At 38.5% G+C, this 18,315-nt stretch overlaps 1 protein-coding gene and 1 long non-coding RNA gene across 2 annotated transcripts in view; one reads left to right on the top strand and one right to left on the bottom strand.

The window, feature by feature from the left end:
- Positions 1–18,315, top strand: part of LOC127500450 (B-cell receptor CD22-like) — a 101,791-nt gene that overhangs the window by 7,079 nt on the left and 76,397 nt on the right. The window contains exons 6-7 of the mRNA XM_051871550.1: positions 5,827–6,084; positions 6,162–6,410. Coding sequence (XP_051727510.1) covers positions 5,827–6,084; positions 6,162–6,410 — 507 coding nt within the window. The remainder of the gene's footprint in view (positions 1–5,826; positions 6,085–6,161; positions 6,411–18,315) is intronic.
- Positions 1–18,315, bottom strand: part of LOC127500827 (uncharacterized) — a 69,130-nt gene that overhangs the window by 17,832 nt on the left and 32,983 nt on the right. The gene's annotated exons all lie outside the window — the stretch shown is intronic.

Here is an 18,315-nt window from a genome sequence, read left to right as displayed (position 1 = left end):
GGACCTTATAGGCATTTTTATTCATCAATATGAGTCATATTCGTACAATTTATGTGTATATGTTAAGTAAAATGGGATTGTACTTTGTGTGTGTCTGTGTGTGTGTGTGTGTGTGTGTGTCAATTTTTTTTAAATAAATTTGCTTGGTTTAAAAAAAATACACTGTGCTCTAGTGTACATACAGCATATACAAAACATCACATTGAGTTATACATATTATGAAAATTGTAAAGGATATCGTATAAGAATATTCAGCCTGTCTTTCCTTTGCTTGTCAGCTTTGTCTTTGTTTGGTCAGCAGATGTCCTCGGTGTGCAAAATCATTTCATAAATGAACTCTCACATCACTAGTCTTATCATAATCAATGAATAAAGCAACGCAGCGCTAGCGCCCTCTACAGGAAGAACTTCAAATATATTACTCTTGGTTCACCCAAATGTTTCCTCATCTACATCTGCTGCATGTGAGCTTAAAGAGCTGGTACTTCAGGTCTGCATGTGTCAGTCAGCCAAACAAATGTCATTTGAGATGAATGGGAATGCTAACGGATAGCTTGTAGATATTATATCAAAGTCCCTTAATACAAGTCATTTCACTCGGCGGCCATCTTTGAAACGCCTCTCGGACATGCAAGTGCAACTCCTGTCTCTTTAGATGTGTCCCAATTCAGGGGCTGCGCACTTCGGAGTGCATGAAAGGGGTGGGGCTTTGGAGTGGAAGGTTGCCAGGTCTGCGCAACAAAACCATCCCAAAAGTAGCGTAATCACAGCACAAGTGTAAAAGTATCCCAATCCCAGACGTGGCAACAATGAGCCGAGCGTCGTTACATGGCTAGCGGCTGTGTGACAGACAGCTGACAGTTGACATTTGTGAGTGCATTTTAAAGTTTTATGACTTTCTATTGGGTTTTGACATGCTTCACTGCCAGCGACGACGGGACACTGGACCAAAATATGTATGGTTAAACTATGTAATGTTAGTTTTATATCGTTAGCAACTATCAGTTAACCTTGTTTGTTTTTTATGTTAAATGAAACGTTAACTGTGAAAATATATACATTCATATTTATACATTTACTCTGTTTTTAAGTCTAAATTTAAAGTACAGTACTTTAGGATTTTATTCAACTGCACTCCATCTCAGAGACAAATATTGTATTTATGAAAAACTGCAACAGGGAAACGGAGAGGGTGCACTTGAAGTCGCTCTCGAATTACGTCAGCCCTCCTCGCGCCGCGGTGACAATCGCACTTCAAAGGCCGCTTCCCCCCCACTTTTCTCAAGAACAGAATACAGTGCATAAAATGGGTACATTGAAATGTGTCGATATAAATATTATTTAAATGTCACTTTGTCAATGCAACAGCCTAATTTCTGTAGTTTATTTTTGTGATGTAAGTTAAAAAAGAAATGCATTTGTATACATTATATTTGTAATGTAATTTATTTGTAAATGAGCCGGAGTCATTTCTGTTAATTATTATTATTATTATTATTATTATTATTACTACATATGTTCACATGTGTAAATAAAAGAGAATTGTTCTGTTCATTGTTTATTTCTTTTATGGAACTTTCAATTTTACATGAAACATTAAACATATACAACATATACAATCATTTTTTCATCATGTAAATTAAATGTTTTTACAGTAAAAAGCATTTTCAAAAAGGGGGAAGAGTAAAAGAAACTAACTCACATACTCAAATCAAACCATAAAATATTTGAACGTACAAAACAGATCTATGGTCCATTCAAATTTTGTCTTTAGTTGCTAACGATATAAAACTAACATTACATAGTTTAACCATACATATTTTGGTCCAGTGTCCCGTCGTCGCTGGCAGTGAAGCATGTCAAAACCCAATAGAAAGTCATAAAACTTTAAAATGCACTCACAAATGTCAACTGTCAGCTGTCTGTCACACAGCCGCTAGCCATGTAACGACGCTCGGCTCATTGTTGCCACGTCTGGGATTGGGATACTTTTACACTTGTGCTGTGATTACGCTACTTTTGGGATGGTTTTGTTGCGCAGACCTGGCAACCTTCCACTCCAAAGGTCCACCCCTTTCATGCACTCCGAAGTGCGCAGCCCCTGAATTGGGACACACCTTTTGAATGGGGAAACATCAAATTCTCCAAAGCTGTTTGCCAAGCTTTGGATTAAATTTCATATTTGAAATCACCAATGAAATCTGACAACATCTGTCTCATACATTTTTTTCCAAACGCTCGAATCATGACAAAAAAAAAAAACTGTCAATCTTGTGCCTCATTTCGGAGGCGCGCGTCTGACTGTTTCTATAGAAACCGGTGCTTCTAACGGCTGCTGCAGTGACGCGATGACTTTACCAGTCGGTGATTGGCTCTTATTTTGAAGGCGGGACTTATTCCGCCATATTGCGCATTACACTTTCTCCCATTCAAAACAATACGAGTGACATGTCTTGTGTTATTCTATAGTCTTTGATTATATAGACATTCTTAAGATATTTTTTTACCTCCTTGAGATATTCACAGTTCATCAGCATCATCTGTGAAGTCTCGTCTGTCCATGGATGTGTTCTGAAATCATTCCTCAGCCAGAGGAAGCAACTTCACCCTTATAGTGCACTATTTTAGGGTACAGACATTTGTAGTGGCATAGAGAGCGCTAATTCAATCCCATAATGCACCGCAATAATGAGTGTACAATAGAATGGTGACTGGTGCAGAAAACAGTGTTCCATCGTCTTTATTCACTCTTAAGTGGACTACGGTGGGCCTGTCCAAATACCCACTCTTGAGGTCATGGCTATTTGAGAGCGTTTGCATGTGACAGGAAGTGTGCAAGACTGTCCCAGGTGTGAAAAACGTCCGCACTCAGTGCCCTTTACAAACACTCAAATATGCTTTGTGTATCCCATCATGCATCATGTTTAGGAACTCACGTTCCCCAAAATGTTGAGGAAAATATTCCAAACTAAGTTAAATTAGATGTTGTAATCAAATTAAAACTGTGTAAACACTTGCATTTGTACATCAGGTTATCAAAAGCTCTACACACACTTGCAGTCTTCACACCTACTTGAACACTTGGGCCAAATACAGGAAATACATCATGTAAGTAGACAAGGGGTCAAGTGCAAAGACCGCAAGTTATTTTAACAGGCCTAGGGTTTACTGCTTACTTCTTCTGATCACCTAAAGGGACATGTGATGAAAAAAAAAAATATACAAGATGGGAGGAAAGTTACATGCCAGTGCTTTTAAAATGTGAATAGTGAAAGGGTATAGGGGATGATTTCGGGAAACAGCCCATCTCTCACAAGGGTCACGCTGAAAGATGCTGCTAGTTCGAAGTTGGACTAAATTAAATACAAATATATGGATACAAAACTGTATCGATGACCATATTTAGACTTAGAGACAACAGAGAATCAGACACTATGAAGGGACACACGGCCACTATTAGAAAAATAAGCTTAGAAGATCTCATAAGATTGATGTTTAGACATTCAGAGGAAGCATCTGTGATATTCTAGTACTTAATCAGCAAGTTCTTATTGTTTATTACCAAATTGCCAGTCAAAGTTTATCAAAAGCACAATCAAGAAATTATATTATTGGTTCTTTAGGAAGATGCAGATAAGTTTGAAAACATTATAAAATGAGCATCTCTGTGAACCGGTGTAGAGTTTATCTCAGTTTAACTTTTATTTTATGTCTTTAGTCTGATGTGTTCTCTGTGATGTTACTCTTTTGACATGATAAACTAAACCAGCACTAGGTGAAGTGTCATGAATTAGACCACAGAGGTGTTAACCACATGTATTTTAGAGTGTGAAAAACCCAGTGCTGTTTCAAGCTTGTCATTTTAGTGCTGGCAAAAAAGGTAAGAGCATCATTTACTAATCATTCTTTAGATTCATTACCATCAAATAGCTTTCTATGAAATGAACTGTATTTGTTAATGGTGTGAATGATTCTGTTTTGAAAAATGTACAAAGCTGCTGTTTGTGTTGTAATTATGGGGTATGGACTGTAGATTGGAATGAAAATTTAAAGTATTTTAGCATACGGTGAAAACATGAAGGGGTGTGAGCTGATATATACAGTATATTAAGATGTAACTCGGGCCTCGAAATCCACTTTCCTCCAGAGTTTAGCTCCAACCTTCATCAAATTCACTGCCTATATCTTTCTAGTAGACCTGTAGACCTCGATTAGCTTGTGTTTGATGAGATTTGAAGCAAAACTCTGCAGGAAAGAGTAGAGAACCCCTGATCTAAATACACTGTTTGGTCTAATTTTTGGAAATAAAATGTTGTTTAATAATATATTTAACACGATTTCTGAGCTCAGTCAGTAAATACAGCTTTGGTTAAAAGCTTTATCATTTAGTACTACAACAGCAACCTGTGTTTAAAATTCTACCTGGTCTTCAAGACATTTGAGGACAAGCATGATAAAATGAATAGATTTTTCTTTAATCTTCATTTTTCTGCTTCTTTTATTGTAGTGGTTGTGTAAGTGTTTAGTGTTTGGCCATGTTTTGCTTGTAGATGTAATAGAACAATTGCAAATGCTGACTATTGATCAGCGATTAGAGCAGGATTGTGTGTGTTTTGTTGTGTGTATAAGATGCACTTGGCATTGTAGATGGGGCTCGATTTGCACTAGCCGGAAAAAGGAACTTGAAAAAAAATGGAGAATGTGTGATAAAGTAGCTTCTTTAAACTATTTATAAACCAAACCTCAATAAACACCACCACAGGCAGTGAACTAATGATAATATTTACGTTTATTATGTATTATCATACAAAAAGTAGACTAAAATCAAGGTTAAAACTTCTGATTCATGACAGCAGAAATAAGCCACTGTTCATTGTTGCTCTGTGTTGCTCTGATGTCAGTCAGAATGGCTCCTCGTCTTCCTCTGATCTTTCTGCTCATGATTCACGGTGAGTGAATGACTAAAGAGGAAACTGTAAGCAATTTCCCTCCCCAGCATTCTTTGTACAAAAGCAGATGCTGTTTTCTTCACTCTATGAATTCTGTGTCTCAGGGGTTTCTAGTGCTGATTGGGGTGTGAGTTACAGTCCTTCACACATCTGTGCACTAAAGGACTCATCAGTGATAATGAACTGCACTTATAAATACCCTGCTGGATATCAGATCAAGAACGTGTTCTGGACCAAAGGCCCTATAAAAACTTTTGCAGATCTGTCTGAGGACCCTGAATACAGTCAGAGGCTTCAGTATCTGGGAGATAAACAGCATAAATGCACCATCAGACTGAGTCATGTGACACTGAAGGATTCACACAAGTACTATTTCAGATTCATCACTAATAAAACTGATGGTAGATGGATTGGTAAACCAGGAGTGACTCTTGCTGTCACAGGTGACTTTCATGAGGTTTCTCTCTTCTTCTGTACATTATGTTGAATAATAATCAGTGTATGACAGCAGCACTAGATATAATGTGTGTGTTGTGTTCAGATCTTCAGGTGGAGTCTCCTGAGAGAGTGACAGAGGGAGATTCAGTCCGTCTGACATGTAAAAGCAGCTGCAATCTGACTGACAGAGCAACATTCATCTGGTACAGAAACTCACAGCCATTAACTGAGAGAAGAGACAGAAACAATGAACTCCTGCTGCAGTCAGTCAGAAGAGAGGATGCAGGCAGATATAGCTGTGCTGTACACGGACACAATCACACCTCTCCTGCTGTTGAGCTCAATGTCATGTGTGAGTACAGATTCATTTGTACTTTAAAAAAGATAAAAAATAGAGATTGTGTTTGAATGAGAGGATTTCATTTTTTTGTTCTTTTAGATGCACCAAAGAGCGTCTCAGTGTCCATCAGTCCATCTGGTGAAATAGTGTCAGGAGATTCAGTGACTCTGATCTGCAGCAGTGATTCAAACCCTCCTGCTCTGAACTTCAGCTGGTTTAAAGGAGGAACGTTTGTAGGATCTGGAAGAATCTACAAAATCTCAAAGATCAGCTCTGATGACAGTGGAGAATACAAGTGCAGATCCATCAATGAACATGGAGAGAAATACTCTGATGCTGTAACTTTAAATGTCATGTGTGAGTTAATGATCATCTGCGCATTGTTCACATCCAAATCCACAATTTTCCAACATTTTCAATTGTATCCGTTTTAGATCCTCCCAGGAACGTCTCAGTGTTGATAAATGGATCTGGTGAAATAGTGTCAGGAGATTCAGTGACTCTGATCTGCAGCAGTGATTCAAACCCTCCTGCTCTGAACTTCAGCTGGTTTAAGGAGAATGAAAACTCAGCTGTTGGATCTGGACAGAGTTTCAGTGCACTACAGAGTGGACGCTTTTACTGTCAGGCTCACAATCAACATGGATCTCAGAGATCAGATGCTGTAACTGTGACTGTTAAAGGTAGAGCAGCTCATATACTTACTTTACTCTTTCTAAAGTGATGCAAATTAATTTACTTTTTTTGTAGAACGTCTGGTGATATTGTACATGTCCATTGGAGTGGTTTGTGGAGCTGCAGTTGTCCTTACGATGTTGCTCGTCTGGTAAGACGCTGTTTGTAATATTTCATTGAAGGTATTTAACTGTATTGTAGATTTTTTTCATCATAGAAACGAATAAGAATAATTCTACACAAAGTTGACCAATGAAGATATTTGAAATATTTTCCCATATTGTTTTTAAGGAGAAGCAGGATAAAAAAGAGAAATGACACACTGGAGTCTCAGGTGAGAAAAATGAGTTTGGTTATGGTTAGTTTACTGATCAGGGAAATGTACTAATGAAAAGATTGAAAGTCTGAATGCTGTTGTGACTTTATATTGTGTCAGTTATTCCTTCTGTTTTCTCTTTTAATGGCAAAGATGAATCGTTCCAGACCTTATCCTGACAGAAGTCAAGCTTCTGATGTTGAGTCGAATGAACCTGTTTATAAAAATGTAACGGTACGTTAATGTTATAATTATCATCAGTTGGTGTGGACGCTAATATAGTTATTTATTTTGTCTATATTCTGTTTTTTCCTTTAACGGCAAAGATGAATTGTTCCAGACCTCATCCTGACAGAAGTCAAGCTTCTGATGTTGAGTTGAATGAACCTGTTTATGAAAATGTAATGGTACGTTAATGTTATAGTTATCTTCCATTGGTGTAGACGCTAATATAGTTATGTATTTTGTGTATATTCTGTTTTGTTCTTTAATTACAAACATGATTCAATCCATACTTCATCATGTGAGACGTCAAGCTGGTGATGTTGAGCTGACTGAGGTTATTTATGAAAATGTAATGCGAAGTTAATATTATAGTTTTGTCCATTGGTGTGGATGGTAATATAGTTAACTATATTACCATCCACACCAATATATGATAACTATATTACCACAGCTGCTAATATAGTTATTGTTATAGTTATCTTTACAGTACAGTCCACTGGTGTGGACACTAATAGTTGTGGTTTTCTTATCTTTATAGTTAGCATCTGTTGGTGTAGATGCTAATATAGTTATTATTATAGTTTGTGGTGTGATGGGTCAACACACTATGATTTAATGATGAAGACCTGATACGCTAAATATAATTTACTGTTTAAGATAAAGTAACTCAAGTCATTTTATACCAACCTGACAGTTAAACCCCCGGTTTCACAGACAAGGCTTAAAGGGATAGTTCACCCAAAAATGCAAATTTGATGTTTATCTGCTTACCCCCAGGGCATCCAAGATGTAGGTGACTTTGTTTCTTCAGTAGAACACAAATGATGATTTTTAACTCCAACCGTTGCGGTCTGTCAGTCGTATAATGGATGTTAATGGGAACTCCATCTATAAGAGTCAAAAAAACATGCACAGACAAATCCAAATTAAACCCTGCGGCTTGTGACGACACATTGATGTCCTAAGACACGAAACAATCAGTTTGTGCAAGAAACCGAACAGTATTTATATCATTTTTCACCTCTAATACACCACTATGTCCAACTGCCTTGCGCATCCGGTTGGTGAGGTCTGAACGCGCTCTGACAACAGAAGTCGAAAAATGATATAAATACTGTTCGGTTTCTCGCACAAACAGATCGTTTCGTGTCTTAGGACATCAGTGTGTCATCACGAGCCGCAGGGTTTAATTTGGATTTGTCTGTGCATGTTTTTTTGACTCTTATAGATGGAGTTCCCATTAACATCCATTATACGACTGACAGACCGCAACGGTTGGATTTAAAAATCATCATTTGTGTTCTACTGAAGAAACAAAGTCACCTACATCTTGGATGCCCTGGGGGTAAGCAGATAAACATCAAATTTGCATTTCTGGGTGAACTATCCCTTTAAGCTAATCCTAGACTAAAATGCATGTTTGAGCTGTTTTAACTGAAAATAATTTGTACTGACAGAACTTAAAATATGTCACTGCCATAGTTTTGTCTCAAGATGAACACCAGTAATATTAATATCTAGTGAAAGTTTATAAAATCTACTTTAATGCCTTTATTGAACAAAGACCCAATCCTGACTTAGGCTAAGCCCTGTCTGTGAAACTGGGCCAAAGTGTATTAAATATTAATGTATTCATTCTCTAATTCTGTCTTTCTTTTTTCAGTATGTGATGAAGGAGCCATAGTGTTTTGGACAAATGGCAAATTATTTTACAGCTTTGATCCGTCTCTCTGTGGGTGGAGCTCTGAATGATTGACAGGAGTGTCTCGGGTCACATTTATTTGTTTAGCAGATGGTTTTATCCAAAGTGACTTACAAATGATGAACATAATTTAACAGTATTTACTACTGCACAATGTCAAGTTTAAAGTACAAGCTAGATCAGTGCTGGAGCTTAAGTGAAATGCAGTATAAATATTGTCAGTATAAATAAGTCTGTCCCAGTGAAGATGTCATACTTTGCGTGTTCTTTTCACCACCTGCTGGTGACTACAAGCCAATGCAACATTTTTTTCTTTTCTTTAATTAATGAAAGTGGATCTGTGATTTTCAATGTGAAATAAAAATCTTATAAAGCCATACAACAGCTTTGTTATTAGAAGTGTAACAGAGAGAATCAAGATAATTACAAAAGCTGCAGAAAAGTACCTATAGGGATAGAGAAGCTATCAGTCGAATTAATTAATGCAGCACTAACAGCAGAGATATCTGAAACACTGTCAACATGTGGTGGAGGAGGAGGGCATTGATGATACTATCCATTTTACATTGGAATGTCAGAAGTTTAATTGCCAATGGACAAGAATTAAAACATTTCATAGAAGAATTATCTGTTAAACAAAACATCACATGTATACAGGAAACCTGGTTAAAACCATCACTTGATTTTATAATTCATGGTTATACAGCAGCTCGTAAAAATAGTAGTTCTGCAATTGGAGTGATTACTTTCATTCAACAAGGTAGTAATTATAGAGAGAGATGCTTGATAGTATATATGAGGTGGGAAATGGCAAAATTATAGTATGCTGAGACATTAATGCTCATAACACATTGTGGGAAAGTACAAAAACAGATGATTATTGAAGAGTTTATGGATGACAACCAATTAGTATGTCTAATGATGGGAGAGAGACTATGATGCAGTTCATGGAAAGGAGTCAGCTATTGACAATAGTTTCAGAATAATTAGCAAGGATAAGTCAATGGGATGTTTTTTTTTAAAGATAATACAATTGGAAGTGATCATAATCCTATTTGGATTAAGATAAAACATCAAAACTTACAGATAGAAGAGAACTGGCTCCCAAGATGGGGAATGAGAGGGGCTAATTGGGATCTGCATAAAGTAAATCACGTAACTGGGATGTTGTGTGTAAACTGGGAGGCATGAAATGATGATGTTCATTCTATTCATCAGCAGCAGTTTCCATGTTTCATTAGCGGTTCATGTTAGTAGCATATTGTGTATTTACCATGGTAACCCCAAAATGCCACATTTCACTTTGTGTTATTTTGTATATTTTTAAATTACTGTATTTTACTGTATTAACAAAAGTTTCGGACGTTTCCTTATAGGCATTTTTATTCATCAATATGAGTCATATTCGTACAATTTATGTGTATATGTTAAGTAAAATGGGATTGTACTTGTGTGTGTGTGTGTGTGTCAACTTTTTTTTAAATAAATTTGCTTGGTTTAAAAAAATACACTGTGCTCTAGTGTACATACAGCATATACAAAACATCACATTGAGTTATACATATTATGAAAATTGTAAAGGATATCGTATAAGAATATTCAGCTTGTCTTTCCTTTGCTTGTCAGCTTTGTCTTTATTTGGTCAGCAGATGTCCCCGGTGTGCAAAATCATTTCATAAATGAACTCTCACGTCACTAGTCTTATCATAATAAGTGAATAAAGCAACGCAGCGCTAGCGCCCTCTACAGGAAGAACTTCAGATATATTACTCTTGGTTCACCCAAATGTTTCCTCATCTACATCTGCTGCATGTGAGCTTAAAGAGCTGGTACTTCAGGTCTGCATGCGTCAGTCAGCCAAACAAATGTCATTTGAGATGAATGGGAATGCTAACGGATAGCTTGTAGATATTATATCAAAGTCCCTTAATACAAGTCATTTCACTCGGCGGCCACCTTTGAAACGCCTCTCGGGCATGCAAGTGCAACTCCTGTCTCTTTAGATGTGTCCCAATTCAGGGGCTGCGCACTTCGGAGTGCATGAAAGGGGTGGGGCTTTGGAGTGGAAGGTTGCCAGGTCTGCGCAACAAAACCATCCCAAAAGTAGCGTAATCACAGCACAAGTGTAAAAGTATCCCAATCCCAGACGTGACAACAATGAGCCGAGCGTCGTTACATGGCTAGCGGCTGTGTGACAGACAGCTGACAGTTGACATTTGTGAGTGCATTTTAAAGTTGTATGACTTTCTATTGGGTTTTGACATGCTTCACTGCCGGCGACGACGGGACACTGGACCAAAATATGTATGGTTAAACTATGTAATCTTAGTTTTATATCGTTAGCAACTATCAGTTAACCTTGTTTGTTTTTTATGTTAAATGAAACGTTAACTGTGAAAATATATGCATTCATATTTATACATTTACTCTGTATTTAAGTCTAAATTTAAAGTACAGTACTTTAGGATTTTATTCAACTGCACTCCATCTCAGAGACAAATATTGTATTTATGAAAAACTGACGTTTTGGACATCATGGATATTACAGTTTGATTTAGATATTACATATTGGTGAAACCGAGACATTACTTACATTTATGTGAATTCACACAGAGCTCCTGTCGTCACTGGCGCGCAATGAATTGTGGGATAGTGTAGACCGCGAAGTGTCTTGAGATCGACGCTTCATTCGACGGGGAAACGGAGAGGGTGCACTTGAAGTCGCTCTCGAATTATTATTATTATTATTATTATTATTACTACATATGTTCACATGTGTAAATAAAAGAGAATTGTTCTGTTCATTGTTTATTTCTTTTATGGAACTTACAATTTTACATGAAACATTAAACATATAAAACATATACAATCATTTTTTCATCATGTAAATTAAATGTTTTTACATTAAAAAGCATTTTCAAAAAGGGGGAAGAGTAAAAGAAATTAACTCACATACTCAAATCAAACCATAAAATATTAGTTGCTAACGATATAAAACTAACATTACATAGTTTAACCATACATATTTTGGTCCAGTGTCCCGTCGTCGCTGGCAGTGAAGCATGTCAAAACCCAATAGAAAGTCATAAAACTTTAAAATGCACTCACAATCGTCAACTGTCAGCTGTCTGTCACACAGCCGCTAGCCATGTAACGACGCTCGGCTCATTGTTGCCACGTCTGGGATTGGGATACTTTTACACTTGTGCTGTGATTACGCTACTTTTGGGATGGTTTTGTTGCGCAGACCTGGCAACCTTCCACTCCAAAGGTCCACCCCTTTCATGCACTCCGAAGTGCGCAGCCCCTGAATTGGGACACACCTTTTGAATGGGGAAACATCAAATTCTCCAAAGCTGTTTGCCAAGCTTTGGATTAAATTTCATATTTGAAATCACCAATGAAATCTGACAACATCTGTCTCATACATTTTTTTCCAAACGCTCGAATCATGACAAAAAAAAAAAAAAAAAAACTGTATTTTTTAGGCTGGATCAAGCTAATGCACATGCGCAGACCTAAATGCGCGTCTCTTGTGCCTCATTTCGGAGGCGCGCGTCTGACTGTTTCTATAGAAACCGGTGCTTCTAACGGCTGCTGCAGTGACGCGATGACTTTACCAGTCGGCGATTGGCTCTTATTTTGAAGGCGGGACTTATTCCGCCATATTGCGCGTTACACTTTCTCCTATTCAAAACAATACGAGTGACATGTCTTGTGTTATTCTATAGTCTTTGATTATATAGACATTCTTAAGATATTTTTTTCCTCCTTGAGATATTCACAGTTCATCAGCATCATCTATACGTCACCACTCATCTGTCCATGGATGTGTTCTGAAATCATTCCTCAGCCAGAGGAAGCAACTTCACCCTTATAGTGCACTATTTTAGGGTACAGACATTTGTAGTGCCATAGACTAGGACTACGGTGGGCCTGTCCAAATACCCACTCTTGAGGTCTTAGCTATTTGAAAGCGTTTGCATGTGACAGGAAGTGTGCAAGACTGTCCCAGGTGTGAAAAACGTCAGCACTCAGTGCCCTTTACAAACGCTCAAATATGCTTTGTGTATCCCATCATGCATCATGTTTAGGAACTCACGTTCCCCAAAATGTTGAGGAAAATATTCCAAACTAAGTTAAATTAGATATTGTAATCAAATTAAAACTGTGTATACACTTGCATTTGTACATCAGGTTATCAAAAGCTCTACACACACTTGCAGTCTTCACACCTACTTGAACACTTGGGCCAAATACAGGAAATACATCATGTAAGTAGACAAGGGGTCAAGAGCAAAGACCGCAAGTTATTTTAACAGGCCTAGGGTTTACTGCTTACTTCTTCTGAGCACCTAAAGGGACACGAGATGGAAAAAATATATATATACAAGATGGGAGGAAAGTTACATGCCAGTGCTTTTAAAATGTGAATAGTGAAAGAGTATAGGGGATGATTTCGGGAAACAGCCCATCTCTCACAAGGGTCACACTGAAAGATGCTGCTAGTTCGAAGTTGGACTAAGTTAAATACAAATATATGGATAAAAAACTGTATCTATGACCATATTTAGAGTTAGAGACAACAGAGAATCAGACACTATGAAGGGACACAAGGTCAGTATTAGAAAAATAAGCGTAGAAGATCTCATAAGATTGATGTTTAGACATTCAGAGGAAGCATCTGTAATATTGTAGTACTTAATCAGCAAGTTCTTATTGTTTATTACCAAAAGCACAATCAAGAAATTATATTATTGGTTCTTTAGGAAGATGCAGATAAGTTTGAAAACATTATAAAATGAGCATCTCTGAGATGCTCTCAGTTTAACTTTTATGTCTTTAGTCTGATGTGTTCTCCGTGATGTTACTCTTTTGACATGATAAACTAAACCAGCACTAGGTGAAGTGTCATGAATTAGACCACAGAGGTGTTAACCAAATGTATTTTAGAGTGTGAAAAACCCAGTGCTGTTTCAAGCTTGTCATTTTAGTGCTGGCAAAAAAAGGTAAGAGCATCATTTACCAATCGTTCTTTAGATTCATTACCATCAAACAGCTTTCTATGAAATGAACTGTATTTTTTAATGGTGTGAATGATTCTGTTTTGAAAAATGTACAAAGCTGCTGTTTGTGTTGTAATTGTGGGGTATGGAGTGTAGATTGGAATGAAAATTTGAAGTATTTTAGCATACGGTGGAAAAATGTGAAAACATGAAGGGGTAAGATATAATTCTGGCCCTCGAAATCCACTTTCCTGCAGAGTTTAGCTTCAACCTTCATCAAATTCACTGCCTATATTTTTCTAGTAGACCTGTAGACCTCGATTAGCTTGTGTTTGATTAGATTTGGAGCAAAACTCTACAGGAAAGAGTAGAGAACCCCTGATCTAAATACACTGTGTGGTCTAATTTTTGGAAATAAAATGTTGTTTAATAATATATTTAACACGATTTCTGAGTTCAGTCAGTAAATACAGCTTTGGTTAAAAGCTTTATCATTTAGTACTACAACAGCAACCTGTGTTTAAAATTCTAGCTGGTCTTCAAGACATTTGAGGACAAGCATGATAAAATGAATAGATTTTTCTTTAATCTTCATTTTTCTGCTTCTTTTATTGTAGTGGTTGTGTAAGTGTTTAGTGTTTGGCCATGTTTTGCTTGTAGATGTAATAGAACAATTGCAAATGCTGACTATTGATCAGCGATTAGAGCAGGATTGTGTGTGTTTTGTTGTGTGTATAAGGTTCACTTTGCATTCTAGAGGCTCGATTTGCACTAGCTGGAAAATGGAACTTGAGAAAATGAAGAATGTGTGATAAAGTAGCTTCTTTAAACTATTTCTAAACCAAACCTCAATAAACACCACCACAGGCAGTGAACTAATGATAATATTTACGTTTATTATGTATTATCGTATAAAAAGTACACTAAAATCAAGGTTAAAACGTCTGATTCATGACAGCAGAAATAAGCCACTGTTCATTTGTTGTAGGTGTTGCTCTGATGTCAGTCAGAATGGCTCCTCCTCTTCCTCTGATCTTTCTGCTCATGATTCACGGTGAGTGAATGACTAAAGAGGAAACTGTAAGCAATTTCCCTCCCCAACATTCTTTGTACAAAAGCAGATGCTGTTTTCTTCACTCTATGAATTCTGTGTTTCAGGGGTTTCTAGTGCTGATTGGGGTGTGAGTTACAGTCCTTCACACATCTGTGCACTAAAGGACTCATCAGTGATAATGAGCTGCACTTATAAATACCCTGTTGGATATCAGATCAAGAACGTGTTCTGGACCAAAACACAACTTAGAAATACAGAACATCCAGATCTGTCTGAGGACCCTGAATACAGTCAGAGGCTTCAGTATCTGGGAGATAAACAGCAGAACTGCACCATCAGACTGAGTCATGTGACACTGAAGGATTCATGCATGTACTATTTCATTTTCATCACTAATAAAACTGATCGTAGATGGACTGGTGTTCCAGGAGTGACTCTTGCTGTCACAGGTGACTTTCGTGAGGTTTCTCTCTTCTGTACATTATGTTGAATAAGTGTATGTTGAATCAGTGTATGACAGCAGCACTAGATATACAGTGGGTATGGAAAGTATTCAGACCCCCTTAAATTTTTCACTCTTTGTTATATTGCAGCCATTTGCTAAAATCATTTAAGTTCATTTGTTTTCCTCAATGTACACACAGCACCCCATATTGACAGAATTGTTGACATTTTTGCAGATTTCTTAAAAAAGAAAAACTGAAATATCACATGGTCCTAAGTATTCAGACCCTTTGCTGTGACACTCATATATTTAACTCAGGTGCAGTCCATTTCTTCTGATCATCCTTGAGATGGTTCTACACCTTCATTTGAGTCCAGCTGTGTTTGATTATACTGACTGGACTTGATTAGGAAAGCCACACACCCGTCTATATAAGACCTTACAGCTCACAGTGCATGTCAGAGCAAATGAGAATCATGAGGTCAAAGGAACTGCCTGAAGAGCTCAGAGACAGAATTGTGGCAAGGCACAGATCTGGCCAAGGTTACAAAAAATTTCTGCTGCACTTAAGGTTCCTAAGAGCACAGTGGCCTCCATAATCCTTAAATGGAAGACATTTGGGATGACCACAACCCTTCCTAGAGCTGGCCGTCCGGCCAAACTGAGCTATCGGGGGAGAAGAGCCTTGGTGAGAGAGGTAAAGAAGAACCTAAAGATCACTGTGGCTGAGCTCCAGAGATGCAGTCGGGAGATGGGAGAAAGTTGTAGAAAGTCAACCATCACTACAGCCCTCCACCAGTCGGGTCTTTATGGCAGAGTGGCCCGACGGAAGCCTCTCCTCAGTGCAAGACACATGAAAGCCTGCATGGAGTTTGCTAAAAAATTCCTGAAGGACTCTCTGGTCTGATGAGACCAAGATTTTTGGCCTTAATTCTAAGCGGTATGTGTGGAGAAAACCAGGCACTGCTCATCACCTGTCCAATACAGTCCCAACAGTGAAGCATGGTGGTGGCAGCATCATGCTGTGGGGGTGTTTTTCAGCTGCAGGGACAGGACGACTGGTTGCAATCGAGAGAAAGATGAATGCGGACAAGTACAGGGATATCCTGGACGAAAACCTTCTCCAGAGTGCTCAGGACCTCAGACTGGGCCAAAGGTTTACCTTCCAACAAGACAATGACCCTAAGCACACAGCTAAAATAACGAAGGAGTGGCTTCACAACAACTCCGTGACTGTTCTTGAATGGCCCAGCCAGAGCCCTGACTTAAACCCAATTGAGCATCTCTGGAGAGACCTAAAAATGGCTGTCCACCAACGTTTACCATCCAACCTGACAGAACTGGAAAGGATCTGCAAGGAGGAATGGCAGAGGATCCCCAAATCCAGGTGTGAAAAACTTGTTGCATCTTTCCCAAAAAGACTCATGGCTGTATTAGATCAAAAGGGTGCTTCTACTAAATACTGAGCAAAGGGTCTGAATACTTAGGACCATGTGATATTTCAGTTGCATGTTTTGCTTAGGGCCATTGTCTTGTTGGAAGGTAAACCTTCGGCCCAGTCTGAGGTCCTGAGCACTCTGGAGAAGGTTTTCGTCCAGGATATCCCTGTACTTGGCCGCATTCATCTTTCCCTCGATTGCAACCAGTCATCCTGTCCCTGCAGCTGAAAAACACCCCCACAGCATGATGCTGCCACCACCATGCTTCACTGTTGGGACTGTATTGGACAGGTGATGAGCAGTGCCTGGTTTCCTCCACACATACCGCTTAGAATTAAGGCCAAAAAGTTCTATCTTGGTCTCATCAGACCAGAGAATCTTATTTCTCACCATCTTGGAGTCCTCCATGCGGGCTTTCATGTGTCTTGTACTGAGGAGAGGCTTCCGTCAGGCCACTCTGCCATAAAGCCCTGACTGGTGGAGGGCTGTAGTGATGGTTGACTTTCTACAACTTTCTCCCATCTCCCGACTGCATCTCTGGAGCTCAGCCACAGTGATCTTTGGGTTCTTCTTTACCTCTCTCACCAAGGCTCTTCTCCCCCGATAGCTCAGTTTGGCCAGACGGCCAGCTCTAGGAAGGGTTGTGGTCATCCCAAATGTCTTCCATTTAAGGATTATGGAGGCCACTGTGCTCTTAGGAACCTTAAGCAGCAGAATTTTTTTTGTAACCTTGGCCAGATCTGTGCCTTGCCACAATTCTGTCTCTGAGCTCTTCAGGCAGTTCCTTTGACCTCATGATTCTCATTTGCTCTGACATGCACTGTGAGCTGTAAGGTCTTATACAGGTGCTGGTCATATAATTAGAATATCGTGAAAAAGTTCATTTTTTTATTGTAAATTATTTTAAAAAATGAAACTTTCATATATTCTAGATTCCCTACATGTAAAGTAAAACATTTCAAAAGTTTTTTTTTTTTAATTTGTTGATTAGAGCGTACAGCTAATGAAAGTCCAAAATTCAGTATCTCAAAATATTAGAATATTTACATTTGAGTTTCATTAAATGACCATCCCTACAGTATAAATTCCGGGTATATCTTGTTCTTTGAAACCACACTAATGGGGAAGACTGCTGACTTGGCAATGGTCCAGGAGACAATCATTGACACCCTCCACAAAGAGAGTAAGTCACAGAAGGTCATTACTGAATGGGGTGGCTGTTTACAGAGTGATGTATCAAAGCATATTAAATGCAAAGTTGACTGGAAGGAAGAAATTGGGTAGGCAAAGGTGCACAAGCAACAGGGATGACCGCAAGCTTGAGAATACTGTCAAGTAAAGCCGATTCAAACACTTGGGAGAGCTTCACAATGAGTAGGACGAAGCCGGAGTCAGCGCATCAAGAGTCACCACACTCAGACATCTTCAGGAAAAGGACTACCAAGCCACTTCTGAACCAGAGACAACGTCAGAAGCATCTTACCTGGGCTAAGGAGAAAAAGAACTGGACAGTGAACAGTGGTCGAAAATCCTCTTTTCAGATAAAAGTAAATTTTGCATTTCATGTTGAAATCATGGTCCCAGAGTCTGAAGGAAGACTGGAGAGGCACAGAATCCAAGCTGCTTTAAGTCTAGTGTGAAGTTTCTGAAGTCAATAATGATTTGGGGGGGCCGTGACGTCTGCTGGTGTTGGTCCATTGTGTTTTATCAAGTGCAAAGTCAATGC

Source organism: Ctenopharyngodon idella, chromosome 1 (assembly GCF_019924925.1).
Source record: "Ctenopharyngodon idella isolate HZGC_01 chromosome 1, HZGC01, whole genome shotgun sequence".
NCBI classification, from domain to species: Eukaryota; Metazoa; Chordata; class Actinopteri; order Cypriniformes; family Xenocyprididae; genus Ctenopharyngodon; species Ctenopharyngodon idella.
The sequence above is the reverse complement of the archived record's forward strand: the minus strand, read 5'-3'. Positions and strand labels throughout refer to the sequence as shown.